General features: G+C 41.1%; 1 protein-coding gene across 2 annotated transcripts in view; it reads left to right on the top strand.

The window, feature by feature from the left end:
* Positions 1 to 12,251, top strand: part of FMO4 (flavin containing dimethylaniline monoxygenase 4) — a 41,234-nt gene extending 28,983 nt beyond the window's left edge. Inside the window, exons 8-9 of one of the 2 annotated variants that reach the window (XM_069545646.1) lie at positions 815 to 884; positions 6,946 to 9,570. In XM_069545646.1, the coding sequence (XP_069401747.1) occupies positions 815 to 884; positions 6,946 to 7,348 (473 nt within the window). In that variant the 3' untranslated portion in view covers positions 7,349 to 9,570. Of the gene's footprint in view, positions 1 to 814; positions 885 to 6,945; positions 9,571 to 10,313 lie in introns of those variants that run through there. The other variant, XM_069545647.1, reaches the window with a different exon arrangement.
* The last annotated feature ends 9,171 nt before the right edge of the window (positions 12,252 to 21,422 follow it).

Raw genomic sequence — 21,422 nt, forward strand, 5'->3', positions numbered from 1 at the left:
TTCATGGCTGAGTAATATTCCATTGTATATATGTACCACAACTTCTTTATCCATTCATCTATCAGTGGACATCTAGTTTGCTTCTGTGTCCTAGCTATTGTAAATATGCTGCAGTGAACATTGGGGTACATGGGTACATGTGTCTTTTTTTGAATTATATTACCTGAGTTTTTAAAGTATTTTATAATGAGCTCAAAAATGCTTATGAGAATGATAGAGCTGACAAAACAAAACTTGATTAGATCACACCCCAGTAGTGATTGCATGCCTCTCCAGAGACCCTGCAAGAGACCAGGTACCACCAAGTGAAGTCTTTACAGCTTTATACAGGATGCAATGATTCCAGTGGCAAGTACACTCCAGGGCTAAGTCAGAGCTTTCCCATGTAGATTAGTGAGTACCCAGGTTAAGTGAGTTCAGAGAGGGATTTTACCTCCAGAAAATTATCCTCTGTGCTCTCTTCCCACTCTGTACTGTGTGCTGTGCTAAGTCACTCAGTTGTGTCTGACTCTTTGCGACCCCAGGGACTATAGCCTGCTAGGCTCCTCTGTCCATGAAATTCTCAAGAATACCAGAGTGGGTTTCCATGCCTTCCTCCAGGGAATCTTCCGACCCAGGGATCAAACCCACATCTCTTGCAGCTCCTGCATTGCAAGCAGATTCTTTACCACCTTGGGAAAGCCCTAGTCCCATTCTAAGCTATTGCAATCACATGTTCTGAGGTTGGAGCAGTGGGAGGCCAGAAATGAAGGGGAAGAGAACTCAAAGGAAGAGCCACATGTGACTTTGGTGTTGTTTCTGGCTTTTCTCACAGGACTCTGTAAGATACCACCATCTCAAAAACTGATGGCTGAGGCTATGAAGAAGGAGCAGCTCATAGAAAGGTATGAAATATACCCTGCTACAGGGAAAATTTACCATTATAAATTTGGGAAGCAGTGGGGCAGGTTAGAAATAATTGCATTATGAGCCAAAAGAATATAATTTTAGTGCTAACTCTTCCACCAGCTAGATTTGTGGTCCAGTGGTTAAGACTCTGTGCTTTCACTGCAGGGGGCATGAGTTCCATCTCTGGTCAGGGAACTGGGATCCCTGCATGCCACACAGTGTAGTCAAAAAAAAAAAAAAATTGATTTTTGGCTTTAGATGATGTTCCTGGTGGGGACATCAGGTCGCCTCAGCAGAACACAGAACTTGGCCCTAGACAATGGCAATCCTTTGTTTCCTTGGCCCCAAAACCCTGTTCTCTTTGTTCTCCTACTTCTCAGGCTATTCTTTCTCTGTATTTACAAGTGTCTCCTCTTCCTCACTCCTAAACATTGGTGAACCCCAACCTTAATCCTCAAACCTCTTCTTACTTCTGTTAACACTAGTAGGTAACCTCACCAGGCCTGTGGCTTTAAATGACATCGTGTACTCATGGCTCCCAAACTTGGGTCTCTAACCCAGATCTCTCCCTGGAACTCCAAATCCTAAACCAACTCCCTCTAGGTATCTCCACTTAGAAATGTAATAGGTATCTCAAAATTAAAAAAACAAAAAACAAAAAACATTTTATTTATGTATTTGGCTGCCTCAGGTCTTCATTGTGGCACATAGGATCTTCATTGCATCATATGAGATCTTTCGCTGTGGCACGTGGGCTTTGCTCCTCTGTGACTTGTGGTATCTTAGTTCCCTGACCAAGGATTGAACCTGTGCCCCCTGCTTTTCAAGGCAGATTCTTAACCACTGGACCACCAGGGAAGTCCCGGTATCTCCAATTTAACATGTCTAGAAACTAACCCTCAACCTCCACCTGCACATGGGCTACTCTGAGACTTTCCCCTTCTTGGTCAATGGGTACTTATTCCAGCTGAACAGTCAAAAACCTTGGAGTGATCTTTTTTCCTCTTTTTCTTTCACATCCTCAGCAAATACTGTTAACTCTTACCTTCAGATAAATTCAGAATCCAGACCCCTCTGACTACCCTGGCTGCTAACCACCCCAGAACAGGCCACTGCGGTCTCTCACCAGGACACTTGCTGTCACCTCTTACCTGGTCTCTGTGCCTCCTCTCTTCTCTTCCATGGTCTACTCTTGACTCCACATAAGAGTGACCAATGCCACACTGTTCTTCTGTTGAAAACCCTCTGCTTCCCATTTCACTCCCCAAAACTTCCTGCAGCTCTGCACCCATCCAGGCAACAGCTCTCTCTATGCCCTCAGTGTCTCCTGTTCTCCCACCTTACCCAAACTGCTCCAGTCCCTCCAGACAGCTCCCTGGGCTTCAGGCATGCCTCAGAACCTTTGCACTTGCTCTGCCTGGAATGTTCTGCCCCCTACCCCGTACCTGTTGGCTCTCTCTGGTCAAATATCCCCTCATAAGAGAGAAGCCTTCTCTGAGAACACTGCATGAATGGCAACACACCCATTCTCATCGTCTTTCCCCTTTCCCCTTCTTTGAACGTCTTCCTAATTCCTCTTACTACTTGATATATTCTATATCTGTTTGGCTGGGGTTTTGTTGTTGCTTTTTTTATTTGTTTTTCACTGTGCCAAGTGGCATACGGGATCTTAGTTACCTGACCAGGATTAGAACCTGTGCCCCCTATAGAGGGAGAACTGACTCTTAACCACTGACCAGCAGGAAAGTCCCTGGCTGGGTTTTTCACAGCCTGCTGCTCTGCCTGTTGGACTGTAAGTTCCTTGACAGCGAAGACTTTGTTTTACTCACTGTTGGAGTCCCAACACCTAGGATAATACCTGTCATGTGACAGACACTTAAGATTGACTGATTGGAGGAATGAATGAATAAGTGAAAGAATGACATTGGCACATCATGAAAACGTATTAATAACAGAAATAGATAGGGATAGAACATTCCTATACACTGTCCATTTGACCCTTGAACAATACAGGTTTGAACTGCATGGGTCCACTTATACGCAGATTTATATATATATATATATATATATATATATATAGGAAAAATTGAGGGAGGTTTGTGACAATTTGAAAACACTTGCAGATAAATCATGAAGCCTAGAAGTATTGAAAAAATTAATAAAAAGATATGTCATGAATGTGTAAAATACAGGTAGATATTAGTCTATTTTATCATTTATTGCCATCAAATATACAAAAATCTATTATAAAATTTAAAATTTATCAAAACTTACACACATAAACACAGATCACACATTGTGCCATTCGCAAGCAAGAGAAATATAAGCAAGTGTAAAGCATGCATGCATGCTCAGTCACTCAGTCGTGTCTGACTCTTTGTGACCCCATAGACTGCATCCCTCCAGGCTCCTCTGTCCGTGGGATTACCCTTAGCAAGAATACTGGAGTGGGTTGCCATCTCCTCTTCTAGGGGATCTTCTCAAACCCATGGGATCAAACCCGTGTTTTCTGCATTGGCAGGTAGACTCTTTACCACTGAGCCACATGGGAAGCCCAAACAGGGTAAAGATGCAGTGTTGAATCATAACAGCATAAAACTAACTGTAGCGCTACTGCAGTAATTGCATAGCTACCTTCTGTTGCTGTGGTGATGAGCTCAGGTGTTTCACACAGCTGCTTAATATGTCATATGACACCAATCACCTCTGCATGAACACTTCACTCTCCAGCAAATTTCGTATCACAGTAAAAAGTGATCTCTCACATTTCTCATGTATTTTCCATCGTGATTAGTGCAATAATGTAAACCTTGAATCACAACACGGGACCCATTAGAGTGCCACTAGTGATGCTGGAAGTGCTCCCAAGAAGCAGAAAAAAGTCCTGAATTTACAAGAAAAAGTTGAATTGCTCAACATGTACTATAGACTGAGGTCTGCAGCTGCAGTGGCCTGTCATTTCACAATAAATGAATTCAGCATAAGGACCATTATAAAAAAGAAAATTTGTGAAGCCATCACTGTACCTGTGTCAGCAGGCATGAAAACTTTGCCCTTTTTGTGAAATACTTTTTCATCTTGTGTTGAAAATGCAGCTTTTATGTGTGTGCAGGATTGCTATAAGAAAGGCATACTTATAGACTTTTATAGATTTGAAAAATAGTGAAGTCATTATATGACAACTGAAAGCAAAAGAAACGTAAAGTATTTAATGCTTGAGAAGGATGGTTTCCTGATTTTAGAAAGCAGGGTATTTAAAAAAAATGTCAAGATAACAGGAGGAGCAGCTTCTGTTGACCAAGAGGAAGCAGACAGAGTTCCAGGATGCCGTGAAGACAGTCACTGGAGAAAAAGGATATCTGCCTAAAACAGTGTTTTATGCAGACAAAAGTGCCCTATCCTGGGGATGGCAGGTAGCAGAATGCCACAAAAGACATTTATTATTAAAGGGGAAAACTGAGCATGAGAATTTAAGGCAGGAAAGCATAGGCTAACTCTCCATTCATGTGTAAATGCAGTTGGGTTTATGGTTATATTAGTTATTCAGTCGTGTCTGAACACGCCTGCCAGGCTCCTCTATCCATGGAATTCTCCAGACAAGAATACTGGAGTAGGTTGCCATTCCTTTCTCTAGGCGATAGGTTCACAGTCAGGACTGCCCTAACTGTAAAACTGCTAACCCCCCAGCCTTGAAGGGAAAAGATAAATACCAGCTACCCATCTTTTCATTGTATACAAGAAGGCCTGGACAATGACAACCCTTTTTCCGGATTAGTTCCTTCACTGCTCTGTCCCTAAAATCAGAAAGTACCTTGCCAATAAGTGACTGTCTTTGAAAGTTCTTTTGATATTGGATAATCCCCTGGCCACCCAGAACACAAAGCATCTGAAGTGCTCTATGGAAATGATTGTCAGTGCTATGGGAGAGAATCCCAATAGAGAAAATATCATGAAAGCCTGGAAGGATTACACCTTTGAAGATGCCATCATTGTTATAGAAAAAGCTATGGAAGCCACCAGGCCTGAAACAATGAAGTCCTGCTAGGGAAAACTGTGTCCAGATGTTGTGTGTGACTTTGCAGGGTTTACAACAAAGCCAGTCAAGGAAGTCCTGAAAGAGAATGTAGATATGGGAGGGGAGAAAAAAAGGTTGGGAGTGAAGGCTTTCAAGATAAGGATTTTAGAGAAATTCGAGAGCTAATAGACCCCATGCCAGAGGAATTAACAGAAGACAATTTGATAGGGGGATGAGTGCTTCCAAACCAGGGCAAGAGGCTGAGGAAGAAGACATAGGAGAAGCAGTGCCAGAAAGCAACTTGACATCAGACAATCCAGCAAAAGGATTCCAGTTATTTAAGACTGATTTTGACTTCTTTTACAGCATGGACCCTTCTATGATATAGGCAATGAAACTACAGCAAACAATGGAAGAAAACTTGGTATCATACAGAAACATTTTTAAGAAAAATGAAAAGGCAAAAAAGTCAGAAATTATAGTGTATTGCCATAAAGTTACACAAGTATTTCCATAAAGTTACACCACATGTGCCTGTCTCTCCAGCCTCCCCTTCCACCTCCTCACCTCTTCTCCCTCTGCCACCCTGAGACAGCAAGATCAACCCTTTATCTTCCTCCTCCTCAGCCTACTCAATGTGAAGACGACAAGGATAAAGACCTTTATGATGATCCACTTCCTCTTAATGAATAGTAAATAATCATCATACCCCACTGTTAATAATTTATCTGTTGTGTATGTGTCTTGATGTGAAAATCTAAAACCTGTACAGCAAGAACTGAATGAGAAGTTTTTGTGTCATCATCGTCATCACTGCTTAAGTATTTATCATATAGAACTTGATGTGTAAGATTTGTAGGGAGTGGATAGCCCATCCTTACTAGGCATAAGGTGAGTGACATTTACAGTAATATAAAATTAATAATGTGTTAGCTTTCTTATTGGTTTTTAACTTTGCTTTCAAAGAATTATATTACTATACAATATGCCTCTTTCTTTCATATTTGGAGAAACAGTCCATCATCACAGGTAAGTGGGATTTTTTTCATGTAACAATGTTTCCAATACACTATGAATATGACTATAATACCGTATACCATAAAAGTTTTATAATGATTATTCATTATTATATAGGCTAGGCTTCCATGAAACAATCATATTGCTACTGCTTCTTCATTATCAAGGTATGATTCATTATCCTTGTAAATAAATATGAATTTCTTCTTCACATTATCTTTTCATTTTTGATGTCCAGTGTTAGGAACACAAATGACATCTACGGTGTTTGGTATCATATAAGACAATATTGATGTAGGTACTGATAGGTGAGTCATCTTATACACAGACAACATAAACTTATGGTATTGATGAGTACAGTATAGTCCTATAAATATATTTTCTCTTCCTTATGATTTTCTTAATATCATTTTCTTTTCTCAGTTTACTCTAAGAATGCAGCATAGGATCATATTACATATAAAATATGCGTTAACCTGTTTATGCTATCAGTATGGCCTTTAGTTTACTAAGAATTTATTAGTAGTTAGGTTTGAGGGGAATGAAGTTTCACTTAGATTTTCAACTATCCAGAGGATTGATACCCCTAACCCCTCATTGTTCAAGGGTCAACTGTACTTACATCTGTGTCATGTTCAGTTCTGCTATACCAAGTATGACCCTCTCAACTCACAATTAACATAAATAAAAATAATTCAGGTGGTTACATATGAGATGATTCCTGATGATCTTTATTTGTTCAATAACTGTGGTATCTGGACTGATCTGATTTTACCCTCATATCAAATTCAAGAACCTGAAACATTATTTAAAGCTCCTCTTTGCATTGTCTTCTTCTGCCATCTCCTTTAACAAAATTAATTACACTCACAAATACCCTATGGAAATAAACTCCTTTCATTTTTTCTCTCCAACATAGGAAAATGTTCCCAACATGGTTTGACTCCAGCAGAAAGAAACAAAATGGTGGGAGGTGGGGAAACTTATAACTTGAAAATCAAGTGATCCATCTTCTTCCCTCTCAGGGGTTTGATGAAAGATCCCGGTGTAGACAAAGCTGACTACATTTCCTACCTGGATGACCTCGCTTCCTTCATAGGCGTAAAGCCCAACATCCCACTTCTGTTCATCACGGATCCCAGACTAGCATGGGAAGTTTTCTTTGGACCGTGTACTCCTTACCAGTATCGCCTAATGGGCCCCGGGAAATGGGATGGAGCCCGAAATGCCATCTTGACCCAGTGGGACAGGACACTGAAACCCTTAAAAACTCGAACCATTCCTGGTTCCTTCAAACCTGCCTCCACGTCACATTATTTGAAAGCCTGGGGGGCACCTATACTGCTTGCTTCCCTTCTACTGATCTACAAATCTTCAATGTTTTTGAAACTGGTGCCAGAAAAACTACAGGACAGGCTATCCCCTTAATTAATAAGTATTTGGTGAGGATAAATCTGATGGGTTATGAGGATTGTCCCCAGTCATATTAATTCTGTTCCCAAATATCTTGTGTTTTTCCCCTCTCCTCTCCATCATAGCTGTTATCATCCAAGTTTAGGTCTAATCATCTCTTACCTGAATTACTGTTCTATCTTCCTCTCAAGTCTCAGTACCTCCTTTCTTGCCTCCTTTACTTAAGCAGTTGTTCTAAAATAAAAAATACTGTCATCGTTTCCATCAAGATCTTGGTAGGAACAAGATAGAACTCAAATTAGGTAATTTGTGGAAACTTTAATATAAAGATTATGTCCAGTGGTTTGAGCAGAGTGTAGGGAAATCAGAAGTAGAATGAAATACTTCCAGACTAGTAACGATGAGATGCTTTTACCATCCATAGTTTTTCTAATGAGGCAAAGGGAGAACAAATATGAATAAGAGAGTGAGATTATGTGGAGAGGACCACCTCTCAAGAGCTGTGATCTCCAGCTCACCACTGAAGGCAGTCCATGGTGACCCCAAAAGTACAGAGCTAGGGAAATTCATTTCCTAATCTTACGTTCTTCCCTCCCTCTGATCTTCTGCCCATGCTTCTCAATGGCCTAACCCAGCCAAAATTCAGAAGGCAACATTACTGACTATTGTGGATTTAACTGCATTCACCCACCCCCCCCCCCAAATATAGTCAAGTTCTAACCTCTGGTACCTGTGAACGGTGCCAGAGGTAACTTACTTGGAAATAGAAAGTGAAAGGACGAAAGTGAAGTCACTCAGTCATGTCCGACTTTGCGACCCCATGGACTGTGTAGCCTACCAGGTTCCTCCATCCATGGGATTTTCCAGGCAAGAATACTGGAGTGGGTTGCCATTGCAAATGTACATAAGTTGGAAATAAGATCTTTGCAAATGTACATAAGTAGAGATCATACTGAAACAGGATGAGCTAGATCCAATATAAAAAGAGGATCCTTATAAAAAAAGGATAAAGCTACTTCCTGGCAATCTAGTGACTAAGACTCCAGGCTCCCAATGCAGGGGGCCCAGGTTCGATCCCTGGTCAGGGAATTAGATTCCATATGCCTCAACTGAAGATCTCGCGTACTGCAATTAAGACCCAGTGCAGCCAAATAAATAAAATGTTTATAGAGAGAGGATAAGACACAGAGATACAGTCGTAGTAGAGAATACCATGTGAAGACAGGCAGAAGCTGGAATGATGCATCTACACACTAAGGATCGCCAAGCAAGCAAACACTGAAAGAGACACAGAACAGGTTCTCTCTCAAAATCCACAGAAGAAAAAAGCCCTGCCAGCAACAATTCAAGAATCCTAGCCTCCAGAACTGTGAAAGAAGAAGCCACCCACTCTGCTACGGCAATCCTAGGATACAATGCACCAACTGATGTGTCCTGTGGAGGTCAGCCTCCTAGGCCACAGGGTAGAGCAAAGGTGATGGAGGGTGTATGTGGAAGGACAACCAGAAAGGATCCAGAGCAGACATGTTGCTTTCCAGTTTAAAAATCCTTCAAAGTTTCTCCCTGGATTAGAGACAATAAATTCCTTAGCCGTGAAGAGGAGACTCTTCCTGATCTGAGTCCATTTGCCCAGGTAACCAGAATCCTGGGCTGTAGCTACCCCTCCTCTTCAAAATCCTACCATCTAGCACTCAGACCTCCTCACTTTGGCATAAGCTGTTGCCTTTTCCAGCTACTCAGATTCACACCTGTCTTTCTAGGGCAAGCTTGATTATCTCCCTTTATGAAGCCTTCTCTGAGTCCCCAAAGCAGAGCTGACTGCCACTACATAATGACTGGGCTTCCCTGGTGGCTCAGATGGTGAAGAATCTGCTCACAATGCAAGGGATCCAGGTTTAATTCCTGGATTGGGAAGATTCCCAGGAGACGGGCATGGCAACTCACTCCTGTATTCTTGCCTGGAGAATTCCATGGAAAGAGGAACCTGTTGGGCTACAGATCGTGGGGTTGCAGAAGAGTTGCACATGACTGAGTAACACTTTCACTTTCTTTCACTTTTCATGACTGCCATCTCACACACCACTCCATCATTTTTCTGTTCTTATTATAACATTAGTGTAATTTTCTTTTTGTGTCCGTCTCCAAATAAATGCTGGGTTTTTGAGAGGAACCATCATCTTGTTCAGCTAAAACACTGCCTGATAAAAATACTGCAAAATAAATATTTGATGACTAAACAGTGGCTTCACTGGCTGGCATTCCTTGTCTCTCTTCTACCCGCATTCTTTTCTTCTGCCAACTTGATAAATTACTTCAGACTACTTCAGCTCTGCAAATGAACAAGAACCATCCACCAACATCTAATTTTATAAGACAATCCATGTGGCAGTCAGAATGTATACAACTGATCAGCAACTGGGAGCCAGGGGTACTGAAGGAAAGCGCTAACTCTAGAATGCCACCTGGATTATAACCCCAGCTCTGCTATTAACTGTGAAGCTTTGATCAAGTTACTTAGCCTCTGTGAGCCTCAAGTGTCCTCATCTGGAAAATGAGGCGACAAGAATATCACCTACCTCGAAAGTAAACGTGAAGTGAGACAATATAGGGTATTACTTACATAATAAGTTAACTATTAACAGCTGAAGAGTTTGAGGACATTTTAATTCTCTGAATTAAAGGATTTGCAAACTACGACCTGGCTCTATTCCCTGTTGCCTAATCAGGGAGTATGGCCTCTGCTGTCTGTGGGTCACCTGGGAGCACCTTCCAGCTAGGATCACTCTTGTGTCCCAGTGCCCCCCTCTCCCCCCAAGACCTGAGTCCACCCACACCACCACTGCTACCATCGCCACAGCACCACTCCCATGCTTTTCAGACAGACCTTCCAGGATGCAGCAAGCCAGCAATACCAAAGGAAGAATTATTCTCCATCATTAGGAGTGGACCTCCTGACATAACTTGTTGATTGTGTCTCTAGGGTTTTATTGACAACAAGCCCTGGTCAAAGAAGCAACCTAATTCCAGATCTTCAAAACCAACTAAAACTGACCAATAGGAGCAGTGGTGTTGGAGGATGGAAGGAACAAAAAGTGCCCACCAAACCGAGAAGGTATCTTGAGACTGAAAAATGAGGTGGACAGCTCCATGTACTCACTGGATCACATATTACAAGGCAGCTTACTCACCGGGTGGGATCTGGATCAAGCAGACAATGATCCCGAAGTGTTCACAGCTGCACTCCATACCACCAAGGGGTCTTGGAACAATTTTACAGTTTACCTAGGCTCTGAGCATATGTCCTTGGAAACAGGACATGCATTCCTAAGTTAAGATCTTTGAACAAGTTAACTAGTCTCATGTGTACCAGAATACATCAAGGAAGGTTTTCCTCATTGTTTGGGGACTATCAGAGCATAGAGGCCACCTCTATGGCCTTAATGATTCTTAAACAATATCTATTAACTATAAAGCCCTTGACAATGGAGAAGTGATCTGCTGCACAGTCCTGGGTAGGGTCAATGAAAGGACGGGAGAAATTGTAAAGACCTACAATAACCCTCAGAGCAGCAGCTAGGGGTCCATCCACCTCCTTGATTGACAATGAAACACAGGTCCCAAGGGTGATTCATAGTCCCATAACATTTAGAAATATTATTAAAGTCATTTTAATTTTTATCACTTATCATATAATCCATATTTTTAAACATAAAAGTATAATTTAAATGAAATTGACAATATTAAAGAAGAATTAGGAGGCAAACCACATTTCCTAAGTTCTTTCAAGGAAATCAAAAATAAGCCAGCTGCAAAAGTCTCTTGTTCAACAATAAAATGTGCTCAAAGCTCAGCATTACAATAACATACTTCTGTTATATAATTTCTGAAGATTTATCTCTCCCAAAAGAAATTTTTCAAGTGTAGGAGAAGTCTCTTTTTTGAAAGGATTAAGCTTCAGAGATTGCATTTTCTAGTTTCATAACGTACATACATATAACAACGTAAGAGGAAATAAGCCCCAAAACATTTTCTTGGACTCCTCTTATGCATACAAGTTCTAACACCCTCTCCACGTTGAGCTCACGCTAGCTCTTCAAGTCAACACTGAGTCTCCATGCAGGTAGTAATCAGAGCACCTACCATTCACTCCATAGGATAGAAATGGAACTATATTCACACTCACACAATCCACTGCACTCAGTTGACCTCACTTTACCCAGGCAATCCAGCCTCCCTCAGCCACCTTCAGTTAACTTTCAGGTACCTGGCAAGTGAACAGTTGGCAAATAATCAGATGTAATGGTTCAGTGGCAGCAGACAAACAGTAACAGACAAAAGCAGAGAAGAGGTGTAACCAAGAAGGAAGACAGGAAGAGGCAGCTCTTCACGTGGGAGAAATAAATCACTCCCAATAACCTTTAAGAACACCACTAACTTGAAAGACAGAAAACCAGTCAACCACAGTAACAGTTTTCTCAGCCCAATCAGCAGAGGGCGCCCAGTCTCTCCATCAGTGGTTCAGAAGGAACGTGCTGAATTACAACCTGTACTGTTCTAAAGCCTAAATCTTTCTTTGTGTGTGTGAGGGAGGAGGGGGGATTATTTTGTGTTGATTGCAGTGCACAACTTGTGGCATCTTAGCTCCCTGACTAGAGATCAAACCCTGGCCCTGTCGGTGAAAGCAACGAGTCCTAACCACTAAACCACCAGGGAATTCCTAGCCTGAATCATCTTTTGAGAGGAAATTTGGTTTCTGAAAGCAGCTAAAAATCATTTAGGACTCAGTATGAGTGTATAAGATGTAAAGACAAACTGAGAAATTTCCTTTTGATTGAAAATGAAACATGATATAAATAATGAAGTTGATTTGCTTCTGTGATTCCAAACAATAAGTCTGAAAAATGGAGAAAGAGCAAAAGAATGAAGAATGAAAATCCAAAGAAGTGACCAGAGCAAGATGCTTTCATACCTTTTAGACAAAGAAACAATACATTTGTAAAGACCTGACAAGGCAAGGGGGTTTGGGCTGGGATCATAAATGGTGAAAATGTAACTGGGAAGGCAAGGGTTAGTTTGACGTGGTTTGTTTGTAAAGATTTCTCAGCCCCAAATTTCCTATTTCTGGTGATAAGAATATCTTTCTTCCTTCTGGTATAGGGAGGGTACCTTTCACATGGAGACTGGCAAGTGCCATAGTGACTTTTCTGCTCCTACTGTTGTCTCAAACTCTTTCAGCTTAAGATACTCAATATGCTTAGTCGCTCAGTCATATCCGACTCTGCAACCCCATGGAATGTAGCCCGCCAGGCTCCTCTGTCCATGGGGATTGTGGCTCAGGGCCACAACATGATAGCACAAGAAGGGAAGGTGAGAGAGCTTATTGCTGAGGTTCCCAAGTGAGTCCAAGGCAAATGTGTACTTGCCCATGGAGGAAAGAAACAAACAAGAGCAAATGTTGAGAGTTTTTTACACAAAACTAATTTTTTAAAATGTGGGATTGTGTCCTTGCATTTTGGGTGCTAGTGTGTCATTTCATTTGTGAAATGATGATGGAGTTTGATGACAGTTTTTGGTTTTGCAGTTTATTTGTTCGCTTTTCTTTGTCCTTATTTGACAAGGTTAAAAAGTTGTGTCCTCAATAATTGTCAATTGTAAAATATTCTAAAATTAGTTATTTTGTAAGATAGGAAACTGAAGCCAAGAGGGAAACTAAAGAGCCATGAGTCCTACAGATTCACAGATCTGGGTTTTCACAGAACTAAACCTAAACCTCAGGCTTCCTCACTTCCAGCCAGTTCTGCTTTCACTACACAAAAACTCTTTCCTCTGAGAAGCTGTTGAGAAAATCCCCTCCCTGACTTAGAGTCTTCTTTATCCCATGATATTTGCTGTTTTGATTATTAAGCACTGTGGGGCTTTAGTAGAAAATCAAGAAATCAAAATCCAGGCAAGAAAACTGGAGTGGGTTGCCATGCCTTCCTCCAGGGGATCTTCCTAACCCAGAGACTGAACTCAGGTCTCCAACATTGCAGGTGGATTCTTTACCATCTGAGCCACCAGGGAAGCCCATTCAATTTGCCTAAGTGCCATATTTTGGGCTAGCATGCCCTGAACCCTGTCATCACACTTTGTACCACACAAAGTTAGACCACCACAGGGACCCAGGATACAGCAAAATTTCCTGCTCACACTTCTTAAGCAAAATCACACAAAAGAAGGTAACAAGGCCAAGATGATACCTGCCTGTCCTTTCAATGTCACACTGAAACATTGTTTAACAATCCTCTCAAGGATTATTTTATTTTCTAAGAGAAGTCTGAATGTTCTAATTAACTATTAGAGACTCAGACTCTGTAAAGTTAATTTGTAGATTTATGTTTAATAAAGATAAAATGATTCCTCCCTAGCAAAAGAATAATCCCAAAGGCTATGGTCTAATGCCCTGCTAAACATGAATCAGCTTGTTTCTAATCTAAGTAATTTATTCTAACTTTTCTTTATTAAACTGCCTATAAATACTCAGCTCCTTAAATGCTCTTTGAACCAGTTTACATACTGATTCCCTCACCAATTAATGATATAATTAAATTTTTGACATGGGTTCACAGTTTACATCTCCAAAAAAAAAAGGTTATGTTTTTAACTTCTGAAAATCACACTTTCACATTGTAGAAGTGAGTGAGCCACTGATGAGAACTCATCTAAGTCTTTTTCACAATGAAATCTGGTACGGAAGTGGTTTCTTGGCACCTGCTACTGCTCAGGTCATGAGCAGCATAATATGAGGCAAAGGACATGACCTTCAAAGTCAGACCTGAGCTCATATATGATCATGCCCACCAACTCAATGGACATGAATTTTAGCAAGCTCTGGGAGATATTGGAGGAAGGAGCCTGGCGTACTACAGTCTATGGGGTTGAAAGAGTCAGACATGACTTAGCAAGTGAACAACAACTGCCACTTTCTAGCTCAACAATTTGGGGAAATTCACTCTTTTTCTCTAAGTTCTACTCCATGTTCATGAAATGAGGATACATATTTCTTCTACAGAATGTTACTGTTAGTGCTAAATGAAATAATACGTCCTGCATTTAACATAGTGTCTGAGTCCTAGTAAATGGTTAGTACATACATCACCTTCCCCTTCTCCCAAGGGGATGCTGGCAAATGTCTAAAGAAAATGTAGTGTATGCAGATTCTCACAGTATAAACACTCCCACCATGACTGGTTTCAACCCATCAACCTGAACACAGAGTTGGAAATAAACATACAATTGGCCCTCACACTGCTATATGAGCTGGCTCTTTCTCCTTCTGTTCTCCACCGCTGCAATTCTTTCCCCTCTTTCATATCTCAATTCAAACACTTCTTCATCAGAGGAGATGCCCTGACTCCCAAGTTAAGTCACGTCTCCTATTATTTTTCCTCATAGTACTGTGTGCCTTTAGTTCAGAACTCTTCTCACAATTTGTAATCACACATTTATAACTATTAGTTAATTAACCTCTATCACACTGATTAGACTGTAAGTGCCAGAAAGACAGAGAATATGTCTGTTTTGCTCTCCATTATTTCCTCAGCATCTAGTTTAAATCTGGTACCAAAAAAAGGGACTCACCTCAATAAGTATCTGTTGAATGAATCAAGCAACCAAACAACTGAAGATGGATAGGTGAATGGATTGACAGATGCATGGATGGATGGATAGACAGAACTGAGTTTTTTGTCCCTTGTCCAAATTTTATGTAGTTATTTCCCCTCTAACAGATGCTCAGTCCTCCTCTAAATATTTAGGCACAAAGTTGGTCAAATAAATCCTCTTTGGAATTAAAGAATTTTCTGATGGTTAGAGAAGTGCAGGACAGTGGCAAACTTTCTGAATGGCAGTCACCTGTAATGTCTCTGTGATTGAGACTGTTCTCCAGAGTCCACTTCAGAACTTGAGTCCACATCCAATTTCCTTCTCTTCTTCATATATTTATGTAAAAATAAAAAATTAACAAATAGGATAATAGTAAGTAGAGCCTTCAATTAAATAGAGTCAGAAAACCAGGAAAGGGAGCTCTCTTGTCCTTCGATTATAGCAGAACTCAACAGGAAGAAAGACTTCTCTTCTTCCCCGGTAAGGACTGGTAATGAAAAGCCATGGACTCACTTTTACTATTGCCCTTTTCCCCACTATAAAAATGTTCTTCCTCCCTTGCCACGTGGGAACCTTCATGTGGCTTACCATGGTGGCAGACCCAGAATTTCCATTTCCTGCTGGGTTCCTGGTGGTGCTAGTGGTAAAGAATCCGCTGGCCAGTGCAGGAGACACAAGAGACATGGTTGATCCCTGGGTCTGGAAGATCCCCTGGAGAAGGAAATGGCAACCCACTCTAATATTCTTGCCTGGAGAATCTCATGGACAGAGGAACCTAGTGGGCTACAGGACTGAAGGGACTTAGCACACATACATGCACACTGACCCCAAACAAATTCATCTCTGCTGTAGAAATATCTGGCAGTCTCTTTGCTTTAGGTCCAACATTTCTTACCACTACTCATACAAAATGCCTTCTATCCAAGTTATAGATTAAGATCAACATTTACTCAGCTTGACTTTGTTCCAGAGAAATAATTTTCATTCATAACTAGAAGTATTTTTCTATATTCAAAATTATCATCTTCACTATTCAAAGGCAACATAGTTAAACTAAGTATACCCCCCCAAAAAAAGAAACACTTATTTTGAAGTACTTTCTAAAGTGTTGTATAAAAAATGTCTTTTTAAAACTCCTGATTAACGGCAGAACATATGATAATTTTTATGTCATCTTTTTAAAACAACAATAAAGGGGAAAAAAAGACAACAGCAGATGGGCAATGTCATCACATTTTCAGCAAATAAAAAGCATATGGAAGGGCCTTCCCTAGTGGTCCAGCGGTTAAAGAATCTCCCTGCCAACGCAGGGGACATGAGTTCGATCCCTGTTCCAGAAAGATTCCATATCCAGCCAGGCAACTAAGCCCAGATGCCACAAGTACTGAGCCTGAGCTCTAGAGCCACAAGCTGCAACTACTGAAGCCCATGCACCCCAATGAGAAGCCAGAACCCTGCAACTGGAGGGCAGCCACACTCACCAAACTAAAGAAGGCCTTCGCACAGCAACGAAGGTCTGGCAGCCAAAAAAAAAAAAAAAAAAGATGTAAATTTTAAAAACTATCCATTAAAAAAAAAAAAAAAGCATATGGAAGAGACTCCCCTGGTGGTCCAGTGGTTAAGACTGTGCTTCTACTGCAGGGATTGGTTCAATCCCTGGTCGGAGAACTAAGATCCCACATGCAGCACAGTGTAACCAGAAAAACAAACACACATACACACACACAAAACACAAAAAGCATATGGAAGGTAAGCAACTGACTAGCAAAGTAGAGGAACTTTATAGCTTAAATTAACATAAAGGCATCTAGCGTGGCAAAGGACGGGGATGGGGCAAGTAGATAAAACCAGGTGAGGTAAAGTCTGTATTCTAAAGAAGCCCCAGATCCTATCTTCCTGCCCTTCATAAGTGTGGCACTCACTTCTCTGGAATGGCTTTAGCAAAAAATATCTGGATTCTAACTTTCAGGGGACCTCAGCAAAAAAAGTGGAGTGCCTAAAATCCCAGCCTGATCACATCCTAATCAGTCCCACTAGTAGAGAAGTCCTGCACAAGCATCGGTTCAGTTCAGTCGCTCAGTCGTGTCCGACTCTTTGTGACCCCATGAACTGCAGCACGCCAGGCTTCTCTGTCCATCACCAACTCCCAGAGTTCATTGAAACTCACGTCCATTAAGTCAGTGATGCCATCCAGCCATCTCATCCTCGGTCGTCCCCTTCTCCTCCTGCCCCCAATCCCTCCCAGCATCAGAGTCTTTTCCAATGAGTCAACTCTTCGCACGAGGTGGCCAAAGTATTGGAGTTTAAGTTTTAGCATCAGTCCTTCCAAAGAATTCCCAGGGCTGATCTCCTTCAGAATGGACTGGTTGGATCTCCTTGCAGTCCAAGGGACTCCCAAAAGTTCAAAATACCACAGTTCAAAAGCATCCATTCTTCAGCGCTCAGCTTTCCTCACAGTCCAACTCTCACATCCATACATGACCACTGGAAAAACCATAGCCTTGACTAGATGGACCTTTGTTGGCAAAGTAACGTCTCTGCTTTTGAATATGCTATCTAGGTTGGTCATAACTTTCCTTCCAAGGAGTGTCTTTTAATTTCATGGCTGCAATCACCATCTGCAGTGATTGTGGAGCCCAAAAAAATAAAGGCTGACACTGTTTCCACTCTTTCCCCATCTATTTCCCATGAAGTGATGGGACCAGATGCCATGATCTTCGTTTTCTGAATGTTGAGCTTTAAGCCAACTTTTTCACTCTCCTCTTTCACTGTCATCAAGAGGCTTTTTAGCTCCTCTTCACTTTCTGCCATAAGGATGGTGTCATCTGCATATCTGAGGTTATTGATATTTTTCCCAGCAATCTTGACTCCAGCTTGTGCTTCTTCCAGCCCAGCGTTTCTCATGACGTACTCTGCATATAAGTTAAATAAGCAGGGTGACAATATACAGCCTTGACGTACTCCTTTTCCTATTTGGAACCAGTCTGTTGTTTCATGTCCAGTTCTAACTGTTGCCTAAGCATACAAAGTCACAAATTAACAGTTTGATTCTGTTCTCTGAAATGTGAACAAAAGACAAGGGCCAATATACGTTTCAGGAAATCATCTAATACAGAAGGCAGGGGCCAAAACAAACACAGGAGACAAGAACTTGGAGGAATAAAAATAATGTATGAGTTATCATCAAAAGAATTACAATCCAGAGAACGCCCTGGCAGTCCGGTGGTTAGGATTCCTCACTCTCACTGCTGAGGGTCTGGGTTCAGTTCCTGGTCAGGGAACCATCATGCCACACGCTGTGAGGCATGGCCAAAAAAAAAATTATAATCCATCTTCTCGGAGATATAAAAGATAGTATCGGGCCCGTGAAACAAGAACACAATATTATTGTAAGAAGAACAATAGAACAAGGAGTTTGTAAGAAAAAAAAAAGAATGGAAGATAAAGTTCAGGAATTCTCACAGAAGGTGGGGCTGACAAATAAAATGATGGACAATACAAAAGCAAAGAAAATGTAAGGACCCATCTAGGAAATTTAACATCTGAATAATAGGACTTTCAGAAGAGATTAAGCATGATTAAATTATTGTGGAGAAGTAAAGTTTGCCACCCAAAATGGGTCTCTTTGGCATGAAGATTATTTTAGGCTGATTATTTTTAAGAACCAGAAGTCTCAAGAAGTTTTTGTTTTTCCCTCTCCCTTAGTTGCTTAAAAAATAGATTAAGGGTCTGTTCCTGGAACTGAGCTATCACCAGTGAAGTGAGTGAAGTCGCTCAGTTGTGTCTGACTCTTTGTGACCCCATGGACTGTAGCCCACCAGGCTTCTCCATCCATTGAATTTTCCAGGCATGAGTACTGGAGTGGGTTGCCATTTCCTTCTCCAACCAAAGACATCTACATAAAACATGGGCTGGGCTGGTGGGGGAGACTTGGCAGGGCCCAGATATCAGAGCCCACTTGGTGTCCTGTTGTCTCTGCCTGGCCCAGCAAACATCTGTTTACCAAACACTGTCTTTTCCATCTCCATGTCAATTACCTTCAACTACTCAACTGCCTCCTCAAACTACTACTTCAGTCCTGTTTGGTTTTCAGCTGAAGATGGTATTTAATGTGAGGGCTTCAGCCATTTTGATGAGTTACTCAGTTTTCCTGGGTCTCTCCCATGTATCTATGTTATTAAACTTTGTTCAATTTTCTTCTATCTGTCTCATGTCAGTTTAATTCTCATACCAGCCAGAAGAACCTAAAGGAGTAGAGGAAATTTTTCCTCCCCAACATGATTAAAGAAATAATACAACCTCCCCTCCCTCAACTGAAGACCCAGTGGAAAAGCCCACTCATTTCATTCAGCATAATGAATGAAAAAAGCATGGTGGAGTTGTTTTAGACATGTGAGTTTTGAGCTGTTGTTACAAATAATAGTGAAAAGATATCACATAAATAGTTCAATATAGGAACCCGGAGCTTAGGGGAGAAATCAAGTTTAGAGATACAAATAGGAATCCATTAGCTTGTTAAAAAACAAGTATTTGAAGCCAAAATATTGGATTAGATAACCTACAGAGAGTTAAATAGAAAGGAGAAACAGAAAAGAGAGAAGGGAAGAGACTAGAGCTCAGAGCAAAGTCCTGCAGAGGAGATAAATACAATGTCTCAGAGAACCAGAGAAAAGAGTACTTCCGATGATGAGCAAAATCAACTGTATCAAAGGCAACCACAATGTAGGGAAACAGAGGAGATTTAATTCTTGTATTTACTGATTGGAGAGCACCAGTCATCTTAGTAAGAACTGCACATCTTTTAGAAGCATTGATTTTTTCAAAGATTACAGTCGGAGTATGGTGGGATAATGGAGAAGGAAATGGCAACCCACTCCAGTATTCTTGCCTGGGAAATCCCACAGAGGAGCCTGGCAGGCTATAGTCCATAGGGTCTCAAAGAGTCAGACACAACCTAGCAACTCAACAACAACATGGTAGGATAGGGAAAGATGTAGGATATTAACAATTTAAGTGCCAGATAATATAAAACATTGTTTAGATATTAAAATAAATGTGGACAATTTATGGAACAGAATACAGTATTTACATTAATTTCTGAAATAAATTAGGAGACCTCAGAGAAACTGGGCCATGTGAGGGCTTTGCTGCCATATGCTTCTTCTCTCCCAAACCTCACAGAAGTATTTTGCTCAGCACCCAGGGCTGCCCAGACCTAGTAATATTAATATGTTAATACTTCTATGGGAGGACTTCCCTGCTGGTCCAGTGGTTAAGAACCGGTCTGCCAATGCAGGGGACATGGGTTTGATCCCTGGTCAGGGGTGAACTAAGATCCCACATGCGTCGGGGCAGCTGAGCCTGTGAGCCACAACGCCTGAGCCCACTCGCCTAGAACCCATGCTCTGCAACAAGGGAAGCCACTGCAGTGAGAAAGCCACAAACCAAAGGAAGAGTAGCCCCAACTGGCCACAACTAGAGAAAGCCCATGCCCGGTAACAAAGATCCACTGAGGTCAAAAATAAATAAATAAATAAAATAATTCTATGGGAAAGTTTGAGAAGCCCCACCCAAAACATGAATACATTAACAAATGGCTCCTACTGGTGACTCAAGTTTTAGAGAAGCCTTCAAAAGTGACACTGTTATATTGAAAATATCAACAGATAATCAACAAGGATCTACTGTATAGCACAGAGAACACTGGTCAATATTCTGTAATAACCTGAATAGGAAGAGAATTTGAAAAAGAATAGATAAATATGTATTTATATTTCAATTATGTGCTGTACACCTGAAACTGACACGATATTGCTAATCAAGCATGCTCCAATATAAAATAAAAATTAAAAAAAAAAACATTTGGGGTGAAATACGAAAAGTCAGGTTTTTGAAAAAAAGAAACAAAAGTCACGCTTCAGGAGACAAGATTGCTGACAAGCCAGGGCACATTTGGTGAATCCCCTGGACCATGGTTGGGTCCAGCTCACATACTGCTAACCCTGGATAGCCTCCTGTCACTGTATGCTGTATTAATGTCTGCTAAATATTTGAGGAAATTCTCCCCTATAGCTTTCTGAGAAGTCATTTACTATGTTTGCATTCCATTAAATGAATTATATGCCTGTTTTTCAGTGAGAGTCACAACTGTCCCAAACGAAGGGATTCAACTAGGTCAGTGGTTTTTAACTTTCCTGTTACCTCCTCTGGGAGATCAAAGATAACTGGGTGGGAGGAAAAATTAAAACATGGCTTCCCCTCAACTCAACCCACACCCCTGCTTTTTTATCTGCTCTATATATTGGGGTGCACAGTAATATTTTTTGAGGGACTATTATACCCTGGAGAAGACTCTTGAGAGTCTCTTAGACTGCAAGGAGATCGAATCAGTCAATCCTAAAGGAAATCAACGCTGAATATTCGTTGGAAGGGCTGTTATTGAAGC

The sequence above is a fragment of the Ovis canadensis genome, chromosome 12 (assembly GCF_042477335.2).
Source record: "Ovis canadensis isolate MfBH-ARS-UI-01 breed Bighorn chromosome 12, ARS-UI_OviCan_v2, whole genome shotgun sequence".
Classification (NCBI taxonomy): Eukaryota; Metazoa; Chordata; class Mammalia; order Artiodactyla; family Bovidae; genus Ovis; species Ovis canadensis.